Source organism: Salvia splendens, chromosome 13, assembly GCF_004379255.2.
Source record: "Salvia splendens isolate huo1 chromosome 13, SspV2, whole genome shotgun sequence".
In the NCBI taxonomy this organism is placed as follows: Eukaryota; Viridiplantae; Streptophyta; class Magnoliopsida; order Lamiales; family Lamiaceae; genus Salvia; species Salvia splendens.
The window spans coordinates 5247829-5267797 of record NC_056044.1 but is presented as its reverse complement, the minus strand read 5'-3'; the positions used below and the strand labels follow the sequence as shown (position 1 = coordinate 5267797).

The 19969-nt window shown below is 41.4% G+C and overlaps 2 protein-coding genes across 2 annotated transcripts; one reads left to right on the top strand and one right to left on the bottom strand.

The window, feature by feature from the left end:
* Positions 1-473: 473 nt before the first annotated feature.
* LOC121762879 (U3 small nucleolar RNA-associated protein 21 homolog) lies at positions 474-5685 on the bottom strand. Its single transcript, XM_042158895.1, has 7 exons — positions 5397-5685; positions 5282-5309; positions 4723-4823; positions 3406-3609; positions 1389-3285; positions 1074-1291; positions 474-898 (listed from the first exon to the last, which is right to left on the bottom strand). Exons 5-7 carry the CDS (start codon positions 2899-2901, stop codon positions 749-751), a joined length of 1881 nt encoding a protein of 626 aa, XP_042014829.1. The 5' UTR covers positions 2902-3285; positions 3406-3609; positions 4723-4823; positions 5282-5309; positions 5397-5685; the 3' UTR covers positions 474-748.
* A 2210-nt stretch (positions 5686-7895) lies between these two features.
* LOC121761288 (pheophytinase, chloroplastic-like) lies at positions 7896-19916 on the top strand. The gene is made up of 7 exons (XM_042156933.1): positions 7896-8917; positions 9731-10497; positions 10906-11132; positions 11211-11402; positions 11499-11655; positions 11835-11883; positions 19549-19916. The coding sequence occupies exons 2-7, from the start codon at positions 9745-9747 to the stop codon at positions 19716-19718; spliced, it is 1548 nt and encodes a 515-aa protein (XP_042012867.1). The 5' UTR covers positions 7896-8917; positions 9731-9744; the 3' UTR covers positions 19719-19916.
* Positions 19917-19969: the final 53 nt, after the last annotated feature.

Here is a 19969-nt window from a genome sequence, read left to right as displayed (position 1 = left end):
GTATTCGCTATGTGGAGAAATAGCGGTTTCCGCATGCGGAAACGGCGACGGAAGTAGGAATCTCCCCAAATCGGGTTATCACAGAAATAGTCGCGTACTAACTGTGCGGCAGCTTCTTCCCGGTTCCGATTGATGTACTTCCGGGAGCGTCGTGGGGGTAGCGCGGCTTCCTCCGCCTCCCGTCGTCGATCTTCTTCGAGTGATTGTTCCATTAATTGACGCATTTGCTCAAAAGAATCCATTTATTTTAGGTGATTGAAGATGCAAATTGGAGTGATAGAGAGGATTTGAGAGGAATAGATGTGTGTTTGTGTTTGAAATGAGTATGAAATAAGATTATTTATAGAGTAAAAAAAAATAAAAATAAATAAAAAAACAAAAATATAAATCAAACAGTAATATTACTGTTTGTATAAAAAAAATTAAAAATTCGATTTTAAAAAAAAACGAATTATTGCGTCATCAGTGACGTCGCCCACTCGCGGGGCGACACGCACCCAAGGGACGAGTGCCACGTGTCCCAGGCGCGTGGCGGGACAGCGCGCCCGGCGTCTCGCGGGTACGGGCTACGGGACGAGACTGGCTCGGGCTGGGGACGGGATGGGCGCTGCAACGCGTCCCGCGGCGAACCCGTCCCTCCGGGACGAGACGCGAGACCGGGGCGGGACGCGTTGTGGATGGTCTAAGACATACAATAAGTATAGAAATGAAACAAAATTGTTGTGAAAAAATACAGCAAAAATTGTAATCAAAATTGTGAGGTGCAGAGAAATGTAACCATACACCTCGTGCTCTGAAACAACTTATCTATCTTTTGCCATATTGCAGACTGAATATGAAGAAGCTTCTCTGCTTTTTTCTGTAAAATAGGTTGGCTGCGTACGCTTTCACCGTGGATCTGTGCATAACCAAAGAGTGACCTTAGATGAACATCCAATAATTATACGTAATAAACAACAACCTAATACAGAGCATACAATAAGCCAATTTGATACGTTTAGGGTTTGTTCGATACTGCCACATTACTCAGTACTGATAATATTCATAACATATAAGAAAGGATGAAATCTTACCTTTAAGAATAACCGGATCATAGCCTGTATAAACTCAAAATTGTTTCTGCGTGAAATTTCTAGTATATAATAATCTAGCAGAAGTCCAATGAATTGGACTTCTGGTCTGATGCTGGACTCGGTGTCACAGTCATCCTCTTCTACAATCTGAAGCATCCTAAGTTCCATATCCAAAGTCGAAGATGATAAACCTTTGATATAATCCGCAAAGGCTGCGACTGCAGATATTCAAGAGCATATAAATGAGGTTCAGAATCAGATAGCCTTTGAATTGAAATAATAGAGACAATCAATGTTGAGTAGAGAAGAACTTACAGTCATTTTCCTCTGCAGATTGTTGAAGGAATTGTAAGAACTGAGATGCTGGAATGTCAGCTTTGATCCTTATGTTCTCTGTTTCACCAGCTTTTGAATCCTTATCACCTTCAGCAGATTCTCTAGGTTTAAACACAATCTCTCCAGACAGGGACAGAATTGATGGCAAGAAAAAAGGGGCCTTTTCAGGCTTTTTTGGTGGCTCAATTGGTTTGTTCCTAGCTTTTATGATATCTAGATTGATTAAGCTTTGCCACTGACTCTTAGGCAACATGGAGAGGGTGACAAGATCTGGTATCTGTTCATGTTCAATTGTGGAGAGAGGAACATCTAGCACTTCCTGAGGACTTGGCTTGTCAGCTTCATTGGAGTTTGAATCAAGGAAATTCCCAGTTGAGCTAGACGGTAGATTGACACTCACAATTTCTTTGCCACTCCCATAGGAACCAGATTTACTAGGGGCAGAAAACATTGCCTGATTCACCCACAAGTAAACACCATTTTGATCAACATGCGTTGTAGCTAAGACATCCATATTTGGGGATAGAGACAGTGCTGTCACAGACACATCAACATGTATAGCATCTATTTGTCTAGCCAGGATTACATCCCAAATCCTGAGAGTCCCATCCATGCTGGAAGTCAAAAGCCATTTACCATCCTCACTAAAGCACACATCAGTTATACGATCTGTGTGACCTTCAAACTTACGAACCATTCTCAGAGCAACAACATCAAATAAATGGATAACTAAGTCATCTGCTACTGTAGCCAAAAGACCATTGTATCGGTGATAGACAATCTTGACAACTGGACAACCTATTTCCCATCTGGACTTCAAATCCTGTCCTTTAAAGTTCCAAACTTTTATATCGCCATTCAAACCAGCACTTATCATAACAGTATTGGTTGAATCACAAGCGACACCAGCCACTTCACCATTGTGGGCGCAGGACCTGCCTTCTGTCATATCAATGTAACTGCCTCGTCTAAAACCTGACTGCAGGTTAAATCGTTCAATCCAACCAGCCGCAGTCCCTACAACTGCAAAATTACCACATGCACTGATGGCACATGCCTTAACTGGTGTTGGGTTCTGTGTGCATGGCTCCAAGATGTTCTTACTAATCACAAAATTTTGAAGCCTCCAGACAAAGGCTTGAGCAGTATCCATATGACATGTAACCACATTGCACCAATCACGTTCCCTGATTTCAGCAACATCAAATGCAATTACAGGCTTGAGTTTTATTTCAGTTTCCTTCAGCTTGAGTGTTTTTGCTTTTTTTAATACATGGCCTTGAGAAAGTTCTCTGCTCTGTTGATCCTGGCTGACAGAGAACAGCCGAAAGGCACGATCCTTGCCAGCAGAGAGGACGTGTCGTCCATTAGAATAGAAACTGATACACTGTGGAGGAGCACTATGCCCACTTCTAAATCGTAGAAGACGAGGATCCCCGTGACTAGTATCAAAAATCCACATTTTTATAGAGTTGTCAGCTGATGAGCTCATCAACACAGGCTCATTTGCAAGAAAGTGAAGAGAGACTATTGAGCAATCATGGGCCTCTCCAATAACAGAATGGAGTCTTCTCCTTTCAAGATTCCATATGCTTATGACACCGGATGAACCACCAGATGCTAAAAGTGGCTGTCCATCAGTGCTGAAAGATAGAGCAGTCACTGAACCTCTAGTCGAAAAAGTGACCACTTCTTCATCATATCGTATGTTGTGAACATGAATTTTTCCATCAGAACAGCCAACAGCAACAACATCTAGTGCAGGAGATGAAACACAACAGGATATGGCTTAACTCCAGCTTTTAAATTCATAAAGTTTTTTCTTTGTGCTGATATTCCATAGTTCTAATGAACCTTCCTGACTTCCAACAATTATCTGTTTGCAATGCTTTTGTGAGAAAAAGTCCAGAGAAAAATAAAGCTGGTAATAACAGGATACAGGGGTTTCTTCTTACATGTCACCAGTGCCATATCATTGATGAACGAAATAAGTTACCTTATTCAAATAAGTATCGGGATGCATAATGCAGCTAGGCGAAAACTTGTTTCCGAGTGAAATATAATCAACTGGAGAATTCTTATCAGTTATGCCTTTAAATCCCCAGATGAACATATTGCCTTTTACATCAAGGCTTAAGATATGTTCACCAAACAGTAGCAAATGATTAATCTTAGCATTATGGCTTTCCCAAGTCGCAACCTGTAAAATGTTCATAGAGAATCACTTCAGTTTATGTTAATAGAATGATAGAAGCCAAAATTATCATGACCAGTCTGGAAAATATATTCCAAAGCCACATTACAGCAAGTAATTCAAGAAGAGATCCTGCAAAGTCCAGATATTCTCACCTATGAATGAGAAGCTGAGTTCCCATAAGCTAAGAAACATAGGGATTAGGGATGAATACGAAATACATATACGATACGGAGACATAAATGGGTCATTTTCAAAAATAAAGATATCATACATCAAAAATACATAATTATTTTTTATTTGATGGAGTATATATTTTATCTACATACTATAAATCTATAATTCATTAAGAAAAAATAAATTGCATAAATACCAAATGAAAATAATACTGTATAATTCAAGAAGATAAGAAGCCTAAATCACCTAAGTCCTACCCATTCTAACGCAACCCATAGAAATAAAAATTAGAATATAATGATGACGTAAGTCTAAAATTGCTACCGAATTACTTAAATTACTGAACTGGTCTATTACCTATGGATGTATAGAACTAGCCATATACTATATGAATCTAAAATTTCAAGCTAAAGTATTTTTGAAATTGGGCACCTACTTAATTTTCATTTTCCATGTCCCAAGTGCCTTATCAGAATCATGATGCACAATGTGCTCAAAAGCCAAGCACTAAGCAAAACTTGAAAATTAATCATATAATCAAGGCGCTTAAAGGAAACCAAATGAGGAAGAAAAAAAATGAAACTTATGTATTAGTGATAGATGAATTAAGAAGATATAAGTGAAGAGCTCTATTAAGAATACATCTTGTGGAAGTAATTACTAATTAGCATTAATCAACATGAAAGAAAAACACGGGCTAAATAAGTAGTTACTACAGGATGCAAAACCAAAGCAGAAAACTACATTAAGTGTCATGGCTGGTGACATGAATTCTTCCGTGATCTTTATGGGGCTGGGGGAACATAATAATTAAGCAGTTCCAGTCGCTATAGACTTTCTTCCCATCCTTTACTACTTTAAAATAACTTTAATCATAAGTATATTCAAGAATTATACACAACATCATATAGTACTTCCAAAATTATAGATTATCCTCTGTACCTGATGAGCACGTTTAAAAACAGCGATATTACATCCATACGCAGCAAATGTGTAGTCCCGATACGAAGCCAAAGCTCGTATTTTCTTTGGTAGTTGTGGCCCTGCGTTTTCCACATTAAATAATAACTTAGCTATAGACATTAAAAGCTTTGAACTGGAGAATAAAAGCAACTTGATTATACAAAATTTTATAGTAATACTACTTATGGTTGCCAAATCTAATGCAATCACATTCACATCTAACGAGTAAATACAAAAAAAATGTGGAAAATATAGGAAGAGAGCAACAGAAGCTGCCGCTCTTTCACTTTATAACCGAGATATCCATCCATGGATAGTCTAAGCTACTTGAGTATGCACATCCAAAATATTTATTTGTATCATGATACGCAAATAACTAGAAATCGACTCAAGGAGATCCCTATTTTCAGCCATTCCGCTCTATTATATTAAGGCAAAAATGAAATTAATGTGATAGGAACAATAAGGTAAAAATAACCGGAAGAATAAATAAAGAATGAGATTGATACTGGCAGAAGCTTGTCCTCAAAAAGCTTACCAACGAGTACTAAATTGAGCTTCGCACACTGCCAGAAGATGAAATTAAACGTCAGATTCTTCAAAGATAAATACTCTAGAATGCAAATAGAGAAAAACAAAAGTAAGGTATATACGTTGTATATTTGAAAAGCCTTGCCGACGCTAACGGTGACAAAAGTTTCGGTGCCGAGACGCTGTACGGAGAAGGGCACTTGAGTAGTTATGTATCCAATTGCTCGAAACGGCTCGAAAATCCCCATTATCAATCGCGTTAGTTGCTCTCGCACAGATTCGTAGAAAGATGTGAAATCGATAAACAGATGGAAAAAACGCGTGCTACGGCGGAGGATGGCTGTGAACAACTTCGCGCCACCGGTGAAGGAGGAGAGCTATTGAGCGGCGAGGGAAAGAGCTTTTGGGGGTTTAAGACAGTTGGAAAAGCCCATTTAAATTTTCAAGAATGATTGCCGATTTTATCTATATTCTTTTTTCCTTTTTTTTCTCTCTCAAGTTTGGTTGTTTTTTCAATTTTTCAACAATGATTTCATATCATGAGTAGACGAATTTATACTATAATTAATTTTTCTATAAATTACTCCTATATTTGTAGTTAATAGTATAAGTAGCTACTGGCTAGTAGATCCCAAAATTACAATTCTTTATTGAATATTTATATTTTCTACCAATTTGAAATTTGATCGGAAAAAATTATAAACTTATACAGTTTAGTAAATTTCCTTTGATTTGGAATCTCATCAAAATTTGGGACAAATTTTTTAACACATGTAAGTTGTAATGCACAAAATGACCTTATTTACATCCATAAAAAGTGACATCATTTTCTTATATTAGTCAATTTGTATACCTACATAATTCGACATGTCACGTCGAATTCAATTTAGGAAAATCAAACTACAGAGAATGTCGCTATAAGCAAAAATCAGGATTGATGATTAAATGTAATTTAATTTCTTAACTACAGTTTAATTAATCCGATTAATAGTTAGCGTATCGTATAAGATATGTAATTTAATTTTTTAATTTCAATGACTTGTGATAGTTTGAATTTTGAATCTTTGATGATGTTATTGTTAGATCTCGATTCGTATGAATTATTGAATTGTGATATTTATAAAGGATGGATGTTTGAACTTATGAATTTGATGGTTATTGACTTATTGTGGATGGATGAAAGATGTTAATATGTACTATAACTTATGAATTTTGTACTTTTCATAGTGTGTAGTTATTTTCTTTTAAATTCGAACTACTACAAGAATTTTGTATTCCAAAAAGTTTGTAGTTATTTTCTCTTAAATTCGAACTAGTACAAGAATTTAGTATTTCTAAAAGTTTGTAGTTATTTTCTCTTGAATACTACTTCAACTTTGTATTAAATTCAAATTAAATAATATTAAATAAATTCTAAAAGTTTGTAGTTAATTTCTAAAATAAATAAATAAATAAAAATCACAATTGAGACTGGATACCCGAGTCGGGTATCCGGGTACCCGAAAATCAAATTTGGGTCGGGTATCGGATATTGAATTTTGGAAATTTTGGGACCGGGTATCCAAAAATTTCGGATCGGGTATCCGCGGGTATCCAATTTGACATGGTACTTATCCCATATATGAAATAACATTTAATCCTAATTAATTAACTAGGAACATAAAGTAATAAACTACTGTTTTTTGTAAATGCAATTCATATGCTCAAATAGAATTAAGTTAGTGCAAATTTACAAATGACATGTTTTTAATAAAACAAAAAATCCATAATATAAATTGCAAAACATCAAATAAATATTACTACTAGTATTATATATTATGTACTCCATTTAGTCTAAGGTGGACATCGAATGGGCCTAGGTTTCAAAAAGGCCCACAAATGGCCCATTCAAAATGGGAATGTGTCACCAATTCTCCATTGGGCTAATGTCTGTTCAATCATAGCCCACAAAAATAAATCTATAGGAAAAACTTGATAAAAGCTCCTCAACAGAAAAGCAAAATGCTTTGGAATTTCGATAATTTCGGTTTGAGTTGAGATAACGAAAAACCCTAGTGCAGCGATAAACCATGGGAATTCTCTCTTGGTTCACCGGAGGGAGGAGCAACAGCGCCCCTAAAAAGGATCAACCCGCTACGGCCGGCCCGAAGCTCGAAGCGGCGGAGGCCCCCGGAATGAACGGCGCGGTGGAGGTCCGCCGGCCCGACGCGGATATCTCGGTTTTCGAGTTCGGTTCGGTCGCCGCCTCCGCCGATAAGGTGACGCTGGCCGGCTACTGCCCCGTCTCCGACGAGCTCGAGCCCTGCCGGTGGGAGATTCTGCCCGCGAGTGGCTCTGACGCGCCGCAGTTCCGCGTGGTGTTTTGAGTTTAGCTGTGGAAGAGGGGAAATTGAGAGATGAGTTTCATATCTTTTTTCTTTGCTGCGTTGTAAAAATTTGAATTCAGTTGGGAAAATTATCGCAATTTCTATCCAATTACGGCTCTCTTGAGTATCTCTCTGCAACTGCATCCGAAATGATTTGTTGTGTTTGGGCGTGATTAGCTTTTCGAACTTTTCTTTGGTTGATTCTCGATTAGCATGACTTCTTTGATTGGACATATTTGTAGACAGAGCATGAGATTTGATACTTATTTGGTTGATTATGGTCAATCCATATCATAAATGTTTTTTTATGAAGGGAAGATCTGAATAGAGTTGATATTAATCCGAATGACAAGCAAACAAAGAAGCAAAATTCAAATCAAACCAAAAAACCTACGAGTCGAGTTTAGGAGAAATTCGCTTCCAACAGTACTACTACAATATAATGAACACCTCAAATCAACTAGGCATTGATGTTCTTGATAAAATTTCCAGAATGAGTTGACACGCACGCACCTAATAAAATGTATGCGTGGAAAATGTGAAAGTGAGTTGTGGTAACTTGCAAGAGCCATATAATTACAATATTTTACTTTTTGGAACGTATGTTTTACTTTTTTTAGAAGTTAAATAGATGATACATTTTCTATATACCTTATGCTCTAAGTTGTGCATTGTGTGGTGTTTTTTCTCTCAAAATCCCATGCCTATATAGAGCTAAGCTCAAACTAAATAACTTATTTATAATGAAGTGTAATATTCCTTTCGTCTCCTAAAGTAAAATTATTAAAGTATGCTCAAACTAAATAACTAAATACGTATTTTATGAGGAAAAAAATTCAAAAATGAAACCGACTAAATTTTTAGATGGATCAAAATGCCAAAGGGAGACAATGGAGTATATAAATTTATCTAACTTCCAAATCCGTAAATCGAAAATGGAACGGAAAAAAACAGAAAACCAGGTGTCATCTCTTCGGTGGCCCCTCAAACAAAGGGGTTCACATATTTAGAAGTCACAATTCGCTCTCAGCGTTCTTCACCTCAAAATTGAAATTAAAAAAAAAAAGGCTTGAAAAATTAAAATAGCAACACTTTTTTAACTTAGGATTAAAAATTTACATGGTTTTCGAAGAAAGGTAGACACTGAAGCAACTCTTAAGTTACGTGTATGATTTTCTCTATTGCGTTCAAAATCAAAAGAAGCAGTTAATTTATTCTGGATTCTTGGAAGTTGGTCTAATAATACTCCATATGACATCTGGGCTTTAGACTTAGAGGTAAAGATTGTGTCTTCGTTTTCTTCATTTATTTTGGCAGTAATTTGCTGTAGATGAGTTGCTTTCTTTAGTCCTGGTTTGATATTATTAGTGACAGAACGAACTTCTTAATTTTCTGGTCAGCCTCTGTTTTTTGTAACTAAATTAGTTTATTTAACTGTGAATTCAGTTCATTGGACATTGTCTGAGGAATTGCCAAATATGTGGACATAATTTACATTTTTGTCAGTATATGGATGCTTCAAAATCTTAAGGCTATGTCATTACAACACTGTAGAATTATTGTCTGGTCATATCTAGTTCAGTTCTCTCATTTTGATTGAAAGAAATATGATCTGTAGATTTTGAGAGGAATGAGTATTATACAGTTGTATGATTTGATTATTTATTTGGACCAAATTAAAACGATTTATCTCAGAATGAACTCCTCGATTTGAAGATCAAGGGGCAGATCGAGCTATAATGGAAGTGCAGCGTCTGTTTATGGAAAAACCAAAGAAAATGAAGGATCGTGTTCATGCCTAAGGCGCGTTTAGTTTTGAGGATTAACCAGCATTGATAATAGTAGTGTAGGTTAATCCATTGTACTAAGATGGAGCCTTGATCATTTCTATCACATGAACTAATTTTACTTGATTCACATCTCATTCAAAGGGTGGGATAAAATAAATCCTAGTAACAAGGATTAAAATACGCAATCATGTATCTTATCGATCATGGAAAGTAAGCGTCCCCTAAAAGGAAAGATTGATCATTTTGTTATATACCAACTTGAATGTGTTAATGATTTTTTCATTTGGTTTACCTTTCCAGAGTGGCACTGGCCGATGGAGACCATTTCTTGCCACGCTGCACGCTGCTGTTATGTTTTAGACTCTAGAGGGGTTAACCACTTGAACATTCGGAGATCCAATCTCCCCATACTGAGGGGGGAGAGGTTCTTTTGTTTTCTATCAGAACCAGGGTCTGCGTCTTCAAGATTTTCTTGTGTAGATAGTCTGAGGTTGAAGAGGCTCCACCAACATCAAAGGTCAGGGAGAGTTCGCTCTCGTGACAAGTATGAACATGTTGGTTCAAGTGTCATAACTGAAACTTCTAACTCTTATATTCTTGATGGTGAAGAGGGTGGTAGCAGTGTGTCTGATGGTGTTCGGTCAATCCCCAAGGTATCGATTCCTAGCTTGCCAGGCGGAGGAAATGGTGATGGTGTAGATTTAATCAGCAGCCGTTTCTGGGAATGGAAGCCGAAGTTAATTGTTCATTATGATACATCAGGATCTGAGAATACTGATTCCCCACCAGTTCTCTTTCTTCCTGGATTCGGTGTGGGGTCGTTTCATTATGAGAAGCAGCTCAAAGATCTTGGTCGTGATTACAAAGTGTGGGCTTTAGATTTTCTTGGCCAGGGCATGTCATTACCGGTTGAAGATCCAACTTTGCAGTCTCAAGACAGAGAAAAGGGCTCGTTAGATGGAGAAACAAGTGTTTGGGGATTCGGAGATGAGAGTAAGACTTGGGCTGAAGAGCTTGTCTTTTCAGTCGACCTGTGGAGGGATCAAGTACGCTGTTTTATAGAAGAGGTAACACAGAGTTTCTGAACGTTATCATCGTTTCTTGAGCTTCTTCTGCAAATGACTTTCATATATTCAAACCAAATAGTGTTAATCATTCTATAATGCCATCAAACCGACATCAATTTATGTTCGATCTTATTTGTCTGATTGCATGTTCTTTGTGAGCTAAATATTGTTAGTTGCATTGCTATGAGCTGCCACTGCATTTTTTCTTAGGGGGAATCTTATCTTCCAATTCTTGTTGTTTCTAGCTTGCATTGTAGGAACTCTGTTATATTGCTATACCATTACATGTCATTCTACATTATTGAATCTGGTGGTGTCTGTAGATCGAAAATCTGATCTTCTGCATACGGAAAACTATTTAGTTGAACCAATATGGTAAAGAGATGAAGTATTGCATCAGTATTGCAGGTGATTAAAGAACCTGTTTATCTTGTGGGGAATTCTCTTGGAGGGTTTGTGGCTCTGTATTTTGCAGCATGCCACCCTGAATTAGTAAAAGGTGTAGCTTTGCTCAATGCAACGCCGTTTTGGGGATTTCTCCCTAATCGTGAAAGATCTCCAAGACTATCGCGACTCTTCCCCTGGGCGGGAACGTTCCCTCTCCCTTCTAGCCTCAAAAAGTTTATCGAAATTCTGTAAGTTCATTGAATCTTTTCTGCAACATCCATTAGTTTTCTCTGTTGAAGCATGTAACATTTCTATTACCATTCTAGATGGCAGAAAATAAGTGATCCAAGAAGTGTCACAGAGATACTGAAGCAAGTTTACTCAGATCATACAACTGATGTTGATGAAGTGTATTCTCGTATCATTGAGACCACACGACATCCAGCTGCTGCTGCATCGTTTGCTTCTATTATATTTGCTCCTCAGGGGCGACTAACCTTTGAGGAAAATTTGGACAGGTCGGTGCAAAACCCGAGTTGCAGCACGTATGTGATGTTTTAGCATTCTTGTTCTCGTTTCAATTAGTTTAGATGTCTTCTTGCTTGTGAACGTAGGTGTCGAATGAACAAAACACCCATTTGTCTCATGTACGGGAAGGATGACCCTTGGGTGAGGCCTGTCTGGGGTTTGCAGGTGAAACGTAGAGTTCCAGATGCTCCATATTACGAGATAAGCCCTGCCGGTCACTGCCCCCATGACGAGGTTCCTGAGGTACGCTGCCAATTTTCCTTAATTATGTGACCATCAGGAAATTTATGGTGTGTTTTGATTAAGATTCCAAAACTCCTGAAAAGATGGAAGATATTTGAAACAAAGAGATCATGATTCTGGCTTTCAATATCCATCAAATTTTCTTATCTCTTCAATATATCTCATGCTTATATACTCAGGTTGTGAACTTTCTCCTGCGTGGTTGGATCCGGAACCTGGAGTCGGATGGTGATGAATCCACGAACTTTTGACGGTGATGAATGCAGGAAAAACGCAGATCACGACACAGAGAATTTACGTGGTTCGATTTACTGAGGTAAATCTACGTCCACGGGAAGAAAAGAAGGCAGAGTTGTATTGCTTGATCTGTTTTCTACAGCTTACAATACAGACTTGCTATTTTGTATTTTATCTCTAGAGATCGAGAGAATGTAACCCTATCTATCAGATCTGGGTTCTATTTATACAAAGGACCAAGATCGTGGCATGCAGCTATTTACTAGGTAGTGGATGTCGTGGAGATCGTGGCGATCTTGCATGGGTCCACTATCCTGCATGAGTTAATGACTGCTTGACACCACTAAATAGATCGTGGGTGTAGTGGAGGTGGAAATCCTGCATGAGTCCACTATCTCCTAGTTCGGTCAAATACTGAGACCGAACTGCTGAATTATGGCCGAGCAGCTTTTGCCGATCTGAGAGTAGAGCTTGATGCCGACCTGAGAGCAGAGTTTGATTGGTTGGCTTTTACCGAGCTGTAGGCTGGGGCCGAACTCTTTGGTTATGCCGAACTGAACTCTGATACTCTTTAGTCATGCCGAACTGATACTCTTTCTTGGGCTTTAGGCTGATGGGCTTTACTGCTGTTGGGCTTGTTTAGTACCTTGTTTAGTATGTACTCCATCACTACCCCCCCCGGAAAGCGAAGTGAATTACTTCGGCATTCTGGATAAAGGTACGGGGTAAGTCGATGTTTGTCCTTGGTCTTATGAAGTGAACTCTTTTTTGACCGGACTCGTCTTTGGTCTGATGAAATAAACATCTTTGACCGGACTAAGCTTGTGTCCTAATTTGGCGAGTTTTATCGCTCGGATCGGACTTTCCGTTGTCCTAATTTGGGGATCGGACTTTCCCTTGTCCTAATTCGGCGAGTTTTATCGCGTGGATCGGACTTTCCCTTGTCCTAATTCGGCGAGTTTTATCGCGAGAATCGGACTTTCGTTGCAGTTCGTTTTAGACGAAGTGCTTGATTTTTAAGCCGAATTGTGGTCTGGTATCCTCTTTAGAAGCTTGGACTTCACAATCGTTGGCTTATTGCAGCTCGTTTCAGACGAACTGCTTGTTTAAGCTGAATTGTGGTCTTGTATCTTCTGTAGAAGCTTTGACTCACAATCGTTGGCTTGTTGCAGCTCGTTTCAGACGAACTGCTTGTTTAAGCTGAATTGTGGTCTTGTATCTTCTGTAGAAGCTTTGACTCACAATCGTTGGCTTGTTGCAGCTCGTTTCAGACGAACTGCTTGTTTAAGCTGAATTGTGGTCTTGTATCTTCTGTAGAAGCTTTGACTCACAATCGTTGGCTTGTATATGTTCTAAGAAGGGGATCAGCCTTCGAAGAACAAGATACCTCAGTACCATTTGTAAGAGACGACACGCACAGAGACAGACAAAACACACAAAAACGCACAGAGACAAATAAAGACCAAGTAAGCCAAATAAAGCACATTGACTGAACAGGACTCAAGACTGACTGACCGGACTGTCTCTTACAAATGGAACTTTTTGAGGTTGGAAATGTGCCATGTTCGGGGTACCTGTTCTCCTGACATGTGAGCCAATTTGTAAGATCCTTTGCCGAGGACTTCTGACACCCGATACGGACCTTCCCATGTGGGTTCGAGCTTGCCCAGCTTTTCTGCTCGGCTTACTTCGTTGTTTCTCAAGACGAGATCTCCCACTTGAAATTGCAGCTTCTTCACCCTTTGGTTGTAATACCGGGCTACTTGCTCCTTGTACTTGGCTGCTTTTATGCATGCCAATTCTCTTCTTTCTTCGGCAAGATCTAGCTCGGCTCTCAGTCCGTCGTCATTCATTTCTGAGGAGAAATTTAGAGTTCGGGGACTGGGTACGCCGATCTCCACCGGAATTACGGCTTCAGTGCCGTACACCAGACTGTACGGAGTTTCACCGTTGGAGGTTGTGGGTGTAGTTCGGTAGGACCATAGGACTTGAGGGAGATTTTCTACCCATTGTCCTTTGGCTTGTTCTAACCGAGCTTTTAACCCTTTCACCAGGATACGATTTGTTACCTCCGTTTGTCCGTTTGCTTGTGGATGAGAGACCGAAGTGAACCGCTGTTGAATATTCAGCTCTTGGCACCAATTCTTGAACGTCTTGTCGGTGAACTGAGTCCCGTTATCCGAGATGAGGATGTGGGGTATGCCAAATCGGCACACTATGTTCTTCCAGACGAAATCCAATGCCTTCGAGCTCGTTATCGTAGCTAATGGTTCAGCTTCTACCCACTTTGTAAAGTGGTCCACGGCAACGATTAGGAATTTCATTTGCCGAGGAGCTTGAGGAAGTGGTCCCACTATGTCTATGCCCCATTGCATGAAAGGCCAAGGGCTTTGCATAGTGAATAGATCGGTCTGCGGCATCCTTGGGATATTTGCATGGATTTGGCACTTCGGGCATGTCTTGACGAGCTGCACTGCTTCTTGTACCAAGGTTGGCCAATAATATCCCCATCTTAGAACTTTTTTAGCTAAAGCTCTAGCTCCGATGTGGCTGCCGCACGATCCTTCATGAACTTCTCTGAGGATGTAGTCCGTCTCTTCTGGTCCTACGCACCGCAATAACGGCTGGAGGTAAGACTTTCTAAAGAGGACTCCTTCATGAAATTCGTACCGAAGTGCTCGGCACGTGATCTTCCGAGCTTCTCTCTTATCCTCGGGCAATTGTCCTTGATCCAGATACTGCAAGATCGGCGTCATCCAGTTCGGCGAGCTGGACACTGAATGTACCTCGGCTTCATCAATGCTTCGATGCATTAATTCTTCCGCCTTTGAGCTCGGATCTGAGGCCAACTTACTTAAGGTATCTGCTCGGCTATTTTCCGCCCTGGGAACGCGGATTATCCGAAAATAGGAGAAACTTCGGCTGATGCTTTGCGCTTTGTCCAAATACTTCTTCATTCTCTCGTCACGGGCTTCACTTGTACCCAACATGTGATTTACTATGACTTGTGAATCACAATGGACTTTGAGAGATTTGACGAGCAGACTTTGCGCTAACTGGAGTCCGGCAAGGAGGGCTTCGTACTCAGCTTCATTATTAGTAGTGGGGAATAGGAACCGAAGTGAGTAGGTTACCTCGTGTCCGTCGGGAGCGACGAGTAAAATACCAGCTCCACTTCCCATCTTGTTTGAAGCTCCATCTACGAATCCGCTCCAGCAGTCTGGCGGCTCTACTTCGGATTCCAAGGGCTGTGCTAGTTCGGCATTGGCAGAATTTTTCTGTTCTGCAATGACAGGGATTGCTTGATCGAACTTGGCCTCTGCAAGAAAATCTGCCAAGGCTTGTCCCTTGATGGCTTTCCGAGGTAGGTACTTGATTGAGTGTTCTCCCAGCTCTATGGCCCATTTGGCGATTCTGCCTGATGCTTCTGGCTTGGTCAAAACTTGCCGAAGAGGCAGATCGGTTAAGACGCATACCTTGTGAGCATAGAAGTATGGCCGCAGTCTCCTTGCTGCATTTACTAATGCCAGAGCAATTTTTTCCAGAGGTTGATACCTTGTTTCTGGACCTCTTAATGCTCGGCTTGTAAAGTAGATGGGAAACTGCTTTAGGCCTTCTTCTCGTACAAGCACCGCGCTAATGGTTTGATCGGATGCCGCTAAGTATAAGAATATTACTTCGGCTTCGGTTGGAGCAGAGAGAATAGGAAGCTCGGCTAGATAACTTTTGAGCTCGTCAAAGGCCTTTTTCTGCTCGGCTCCCCACTCGAACTTTGGTGCCTTTTTCAACACCTTGAAGAACGGCAGTTGCTTTTCGGCTGCTTGGGAAAGGAATCGATTCAGTGCGGCTAGACATCCGGTTAGCCTTTGCACGTCATGTATGGACTTCGGCATTGCCATGTTCTGAACGACTTGAACTTTTGAGGGGTTTGCCTTGAGTCCGTCCTTTGAAACCCAACAACCCAGAAACTTTCCCGAATCTACCAAAAAGGTACACTTTTGGGGATTAAGTTTGAGGTTGGCTTTCTTGAGCACGTTGAGAGTGGACTTAAGGTTGTGCTCGTACTCCGAAGTGCTTTTGCTTTTGACGACTATATCGTCAACATACACTTCGACCTCCTTTCCAATCAGGTGCCGAAAAAGCTTGTCTACCATCCTTTGATAAGTGGCTCCGGCATTCTTTAAACCGAATGGCATCTTTTTATAAGCGAAAATGCCGAAATCGGTAATGAAAGCTGTTTTCGGAGCGTCACTCTCATCCATCAACACTTGGTGATATCCTTTGTATAAATCAAGAAAACAGAAAATTTCGAAGCCGATCAAAGCTTCTACTTTTTTATCTATATTCGGAAGGGGATAGCAATCTTTGGGACAATGCTTATTTAGATCGGTGAAATCTATGCACATCCGCCATCCTCCTTCCTTTTTCTTGATCATGACAGGATTGGCCACCCACGAAGGATACTTCACTTCGAATAACACATCCGCCTTCAATAATTGACGGACTTCGTCATGGATGACTTGACTTCGTTCTGCCGCAAAGAGTCTTTGCTTCTGTTTTATCGGCCGGACCGAATGATCAATATTTAACCGATGAGTGATTACCTCGGGGGGCACTCCGGTCATGTCCAACGGAGACCATGCAAAGACGTCTTTATACTCCTTGAGGAGCTGGATGGTTTTTTCCCGAAGTAGAGGCGTTCCCGCGAAGCCGATCTTAACCGTTCTGGATGGATCGTCTTCGTACAGCTGAACTGTCATCGAGTTCGGCTCTGGTATGACTTCGGTCATCGCCTCTGACTCCGGCTGCTGTGATTGCTATGCTTGATGGTGCCGATCTGACTGCTCGGCACTTCTAAGCGCAATTTGTAGACATTCCTTTGCTCTCTTTTGGTCACCTCGGATGACCGCTATCCCTCCTTTAGTAGGGATCTTGATGGTGAGGTGATAAGTAGAGCAAACGGCCCGAACTGTGTTGAGCCAGTCTCTCCCCAGGATGATGTTGTACGGGGACCGAGCTTTCACCACAAAGAACTCGATCATCGTATTGGAGCTTGTAGGCGCTTTTCCCACCGTGATCGGAAGGCTGATAATGCCTTCAGGGCGGGTGTCCTCCTGGGCGAAACTTTTCAGAGGAAGTGGAGCCGGACTAAGCCGAGCTGGATCCACTTCCATTTTATCGAAACATTCTTTAAAAAGAATGCTGACTGATGCTCCTGTATCCACAAATACTCTGTGGATCAGTTTGTTTGCCACTCCGGCTTGAATGACAATAGCGTCTTGGTGAGGAGAGATGGCTGGGACGGGATCGGCATCTGAAAATGTAATCACTTCGTCTTTCTTCAGCCTTTTATGTGTTGGCTCCTCTTGATTGGAACCTCTGCGTTCTGCTTTTAGGGACGACTTAGTCTTCCCGGCAGGGAGAGCATCAATAGTCTGGATTACTCCATCATATTGCGGCTCGTCGTCGTTTTCGGGATCCTCATGTCTTTTCGGATCCTGAGGATTGCAGTTCGCACCTCTCTGCCTTTTGTTCTTTTTCGGCTGCTTGCTTTGGTATTTTTTTAACGTTCCTGTTTTCACAAGAACATCAATACCTGCAGCCAAATCTCGGCACTCCTCGGTATCGTGTCCGTGGGCTTGATGGAAGGAGCAATATTGATCCTGAGGTCGCCGCACGGCTGATTTCGTCATCCGCTTTGGTCTTTCGAACATATCGGAATGTAGTTCGAAAATTTCCGCTCTTGACTTGTTCAGCGGTACGAACTGAGCAGGCGGCTTCTCGGGGTTGAGACGGGGTCCCAATCTGTCTCGCACCGGAGCCCTTTGAATTCTTTCAAATGGAGTCCGGCGAGGATGCCCCTGATCGCTATGATCGGGCTTCCTTCTGTCTCCTCGGGACGATGAGCTGTCTAACGACCGTTTGCGACGGTCTGCCTCATCGGCCCGGGAGTACTGGTCCACAATGTCCCACATTTCCTGAGCTGTCTGCGGACCGCACTCAACGAGCTTCCTGTAGAGAGCTCCAGGCAGGATTCCATTTTGGAATGCCGAGATGACAAGCAGATCGTTGAGATCGTCTACTTGCAGGCATTCCTTGTGGAATCTTGTCATAAAGTCGCTGATTTTTTCGTCGCGACCTTGACGAATAGAAAGCAGCTGAGCCGAAGTGATCCGGGCTTCCGCTTTCTGAAAGAACCTCCTGTGGAAAGCATCCATTAGATCTCGGTAGGATCTAATGCTGCCTTGAGGAAGGCTGTCGAACCACCTTCTGGCGTTCCCGATGAGCAGCTCGGGGAACAGCTTGCACATGTGGACCTCGTTGAGACCCTGGTTCGCCATGTTATATTGATAGCGTCCCAAGAAATCATGAGGATCCACGAGTCCGTCATAGGTTATCGACGGAGTTCGGTAGTTCCGCGGCAAAGGAGTTCGGGTGATATCGTCCGAGAACGGAGTCTTTAATGCTCCGTACATGGCGAACCCGACATCTCTTCGGTACGGAGGAGATGGAGTTCTCCTGTGGTTCCGGTACCGAGGAGGAACAGGAACATGTCGGGGTTGAGGATTCTTTCTCCTGGAAGACACGTCACTACTGCGGTAGTGACTTTCATGCCTAGATGAGGAGGGAGAATCCGTCGTTGTCTTCTCCGGCTGTTGGCTCTTCTGCAGGAAGGTTAAGAACTCCTCCTGCTTCTCGGCCAAGAACAGCTTGACAGCTTCATTTAAATCGGGCTGCTGGGAAGACTCGGTGCGATGACTCCTGGAGTGGCTTGTTCCTTCTTCGTGAGAACCGGAGGTAGATGTCTCCCGAGGCCGTTTTTCAGACCTGCGAGCTGGACTAGCTTCCTCACGGTTATCACGAACGGTATTATGGGTGTTATGTGATCTGGTATGCATTTTTTTGGGGTGGAAAAAGGGTCAAAAATTCGCTTTATCACAAATTTGGTTCTCTGTTTCCCACAGACGGCGCCAGTGATGAATCCACGAACTTTTGACGGTGATGAATGCAGGAAAAACGCAGATCACGACACAGAGAATTTACGTGGTTCGATTTACTGAGGTAAATCTACGTCCACGGGAAGAAAAGAAGGCAGAGTTGTATTGCTTGATCTGTTTTCTACAGCTTACAATACAGACTTGCTATTTTGTATTTTATCTCTAGAGATCGAGAGAATGTAACCCTATCTATCAGATCTGGGTTCTATTTATACAAAGGACCAAGATCGTGGCATGCAGCCATTTACTAGGTAGTGGATGTCGTGGAGATCGTGGCGATCTTGCATGGGTCCACTATCCTGCATGAGTTAATGACTGCTTGACACCACTAAATAGATCGTGGGTGTAGTGGAGGTGGAAATCCTGCATGAGTCCACTATCTCCTAGTTCGGTCAAATACTGAGACCGAACTGCTGAATTATGGCCGAGCAGCTTTTGCCGATCTGAGAGTAGAGCTTGATGCCGACCTGAGAGCAGAGTTTGATTGGTTGGCTTTTACCGAGCTGTAGGCTGGGGCCGAACTCTTTGGTTATGCCGAACTGAACTCTGATACTCTTTAGTCATGCCGAACTGATACTCTTTCTTGGGCTTTAGGCTGATGGGCTTTACTGCTGTTGGGCTTGTTTAGTACCTTGTTTAGTATGTACTCCATCAGATGGTTCGGCCATGCTGCCTTTGCTCGATGGGGAAAGCAGCGAGCATGGCGTCTGCAAGGACTTGGAATTTACGAGAGAAGGTTCTAGAAGATCGGTGCAGGTGCAGTTCTATGGCTCCAAGTTATCTGTCTGGAATTGGTTAAATTATCAGCTGAAAGCTCTTTTCATCTGAAACAGGTAGAAATAATGGCCTTTTGTATAATCATGATTTTTGGTTATTAGTCTGCCTACTGAAGTATTGTAGAATAAGTTGTTAGTCACAAGACTAGTTTTCTGTATGTATCAATTGTGGAAATTAGTTACTGCTTTTGTGACATAAGCTTGCCTAAGTGGTGACTGGTGAGGATTGAAATTAGTTATTGATTTCTTTAAAATGGCTAGTATTTATGTGTCTTTGATAAACATTAATAAACCTTAATTGAT

Coding starts and splice junctions, on each gene's coding strand:
- LOC121761288 (XM_042156933.1), top strand. CDS start 9,745: ATGGAGACCATTTCTTGCCACGCTGCACGCTGCTGTTATGTTTTAGAC. Junction 11,133..11,210: donor AAAAAGTTTATCGAAATTCT/GTAAGTTCATTG, acceptor TTACCATTCTAG/ATGGCAGAAAATAAGTGATC. Junction 11,403..11,498: donor TTTGAGGAAAATTTGGACAG/GTCGGTGCAAAA, acceptor TTGTGAACGTAG/GTGTCGAATGAACAAAACAC.
- LOC121762879 (XM_042158895.1), bottom strand. CDS start 2,901: ATGAGCTCATCAGCTGACAACTCTATAAAAATGTGGATTTTTGATACT. Junction 1,292..1,388: donor ATCTGCAGAGGAAAATGACT/GTAAGTTCTTCT, acceptor GAATATCTGCAG/TCGCAGCCTTTGCGGATTAT. Junction 899..1,073: donor TGATCCGGTTATTCTTAAAG/GTAAGATTTCAT, acceptor GGTTATGCACAG/ATCCACGGTGAAAGCGTACG.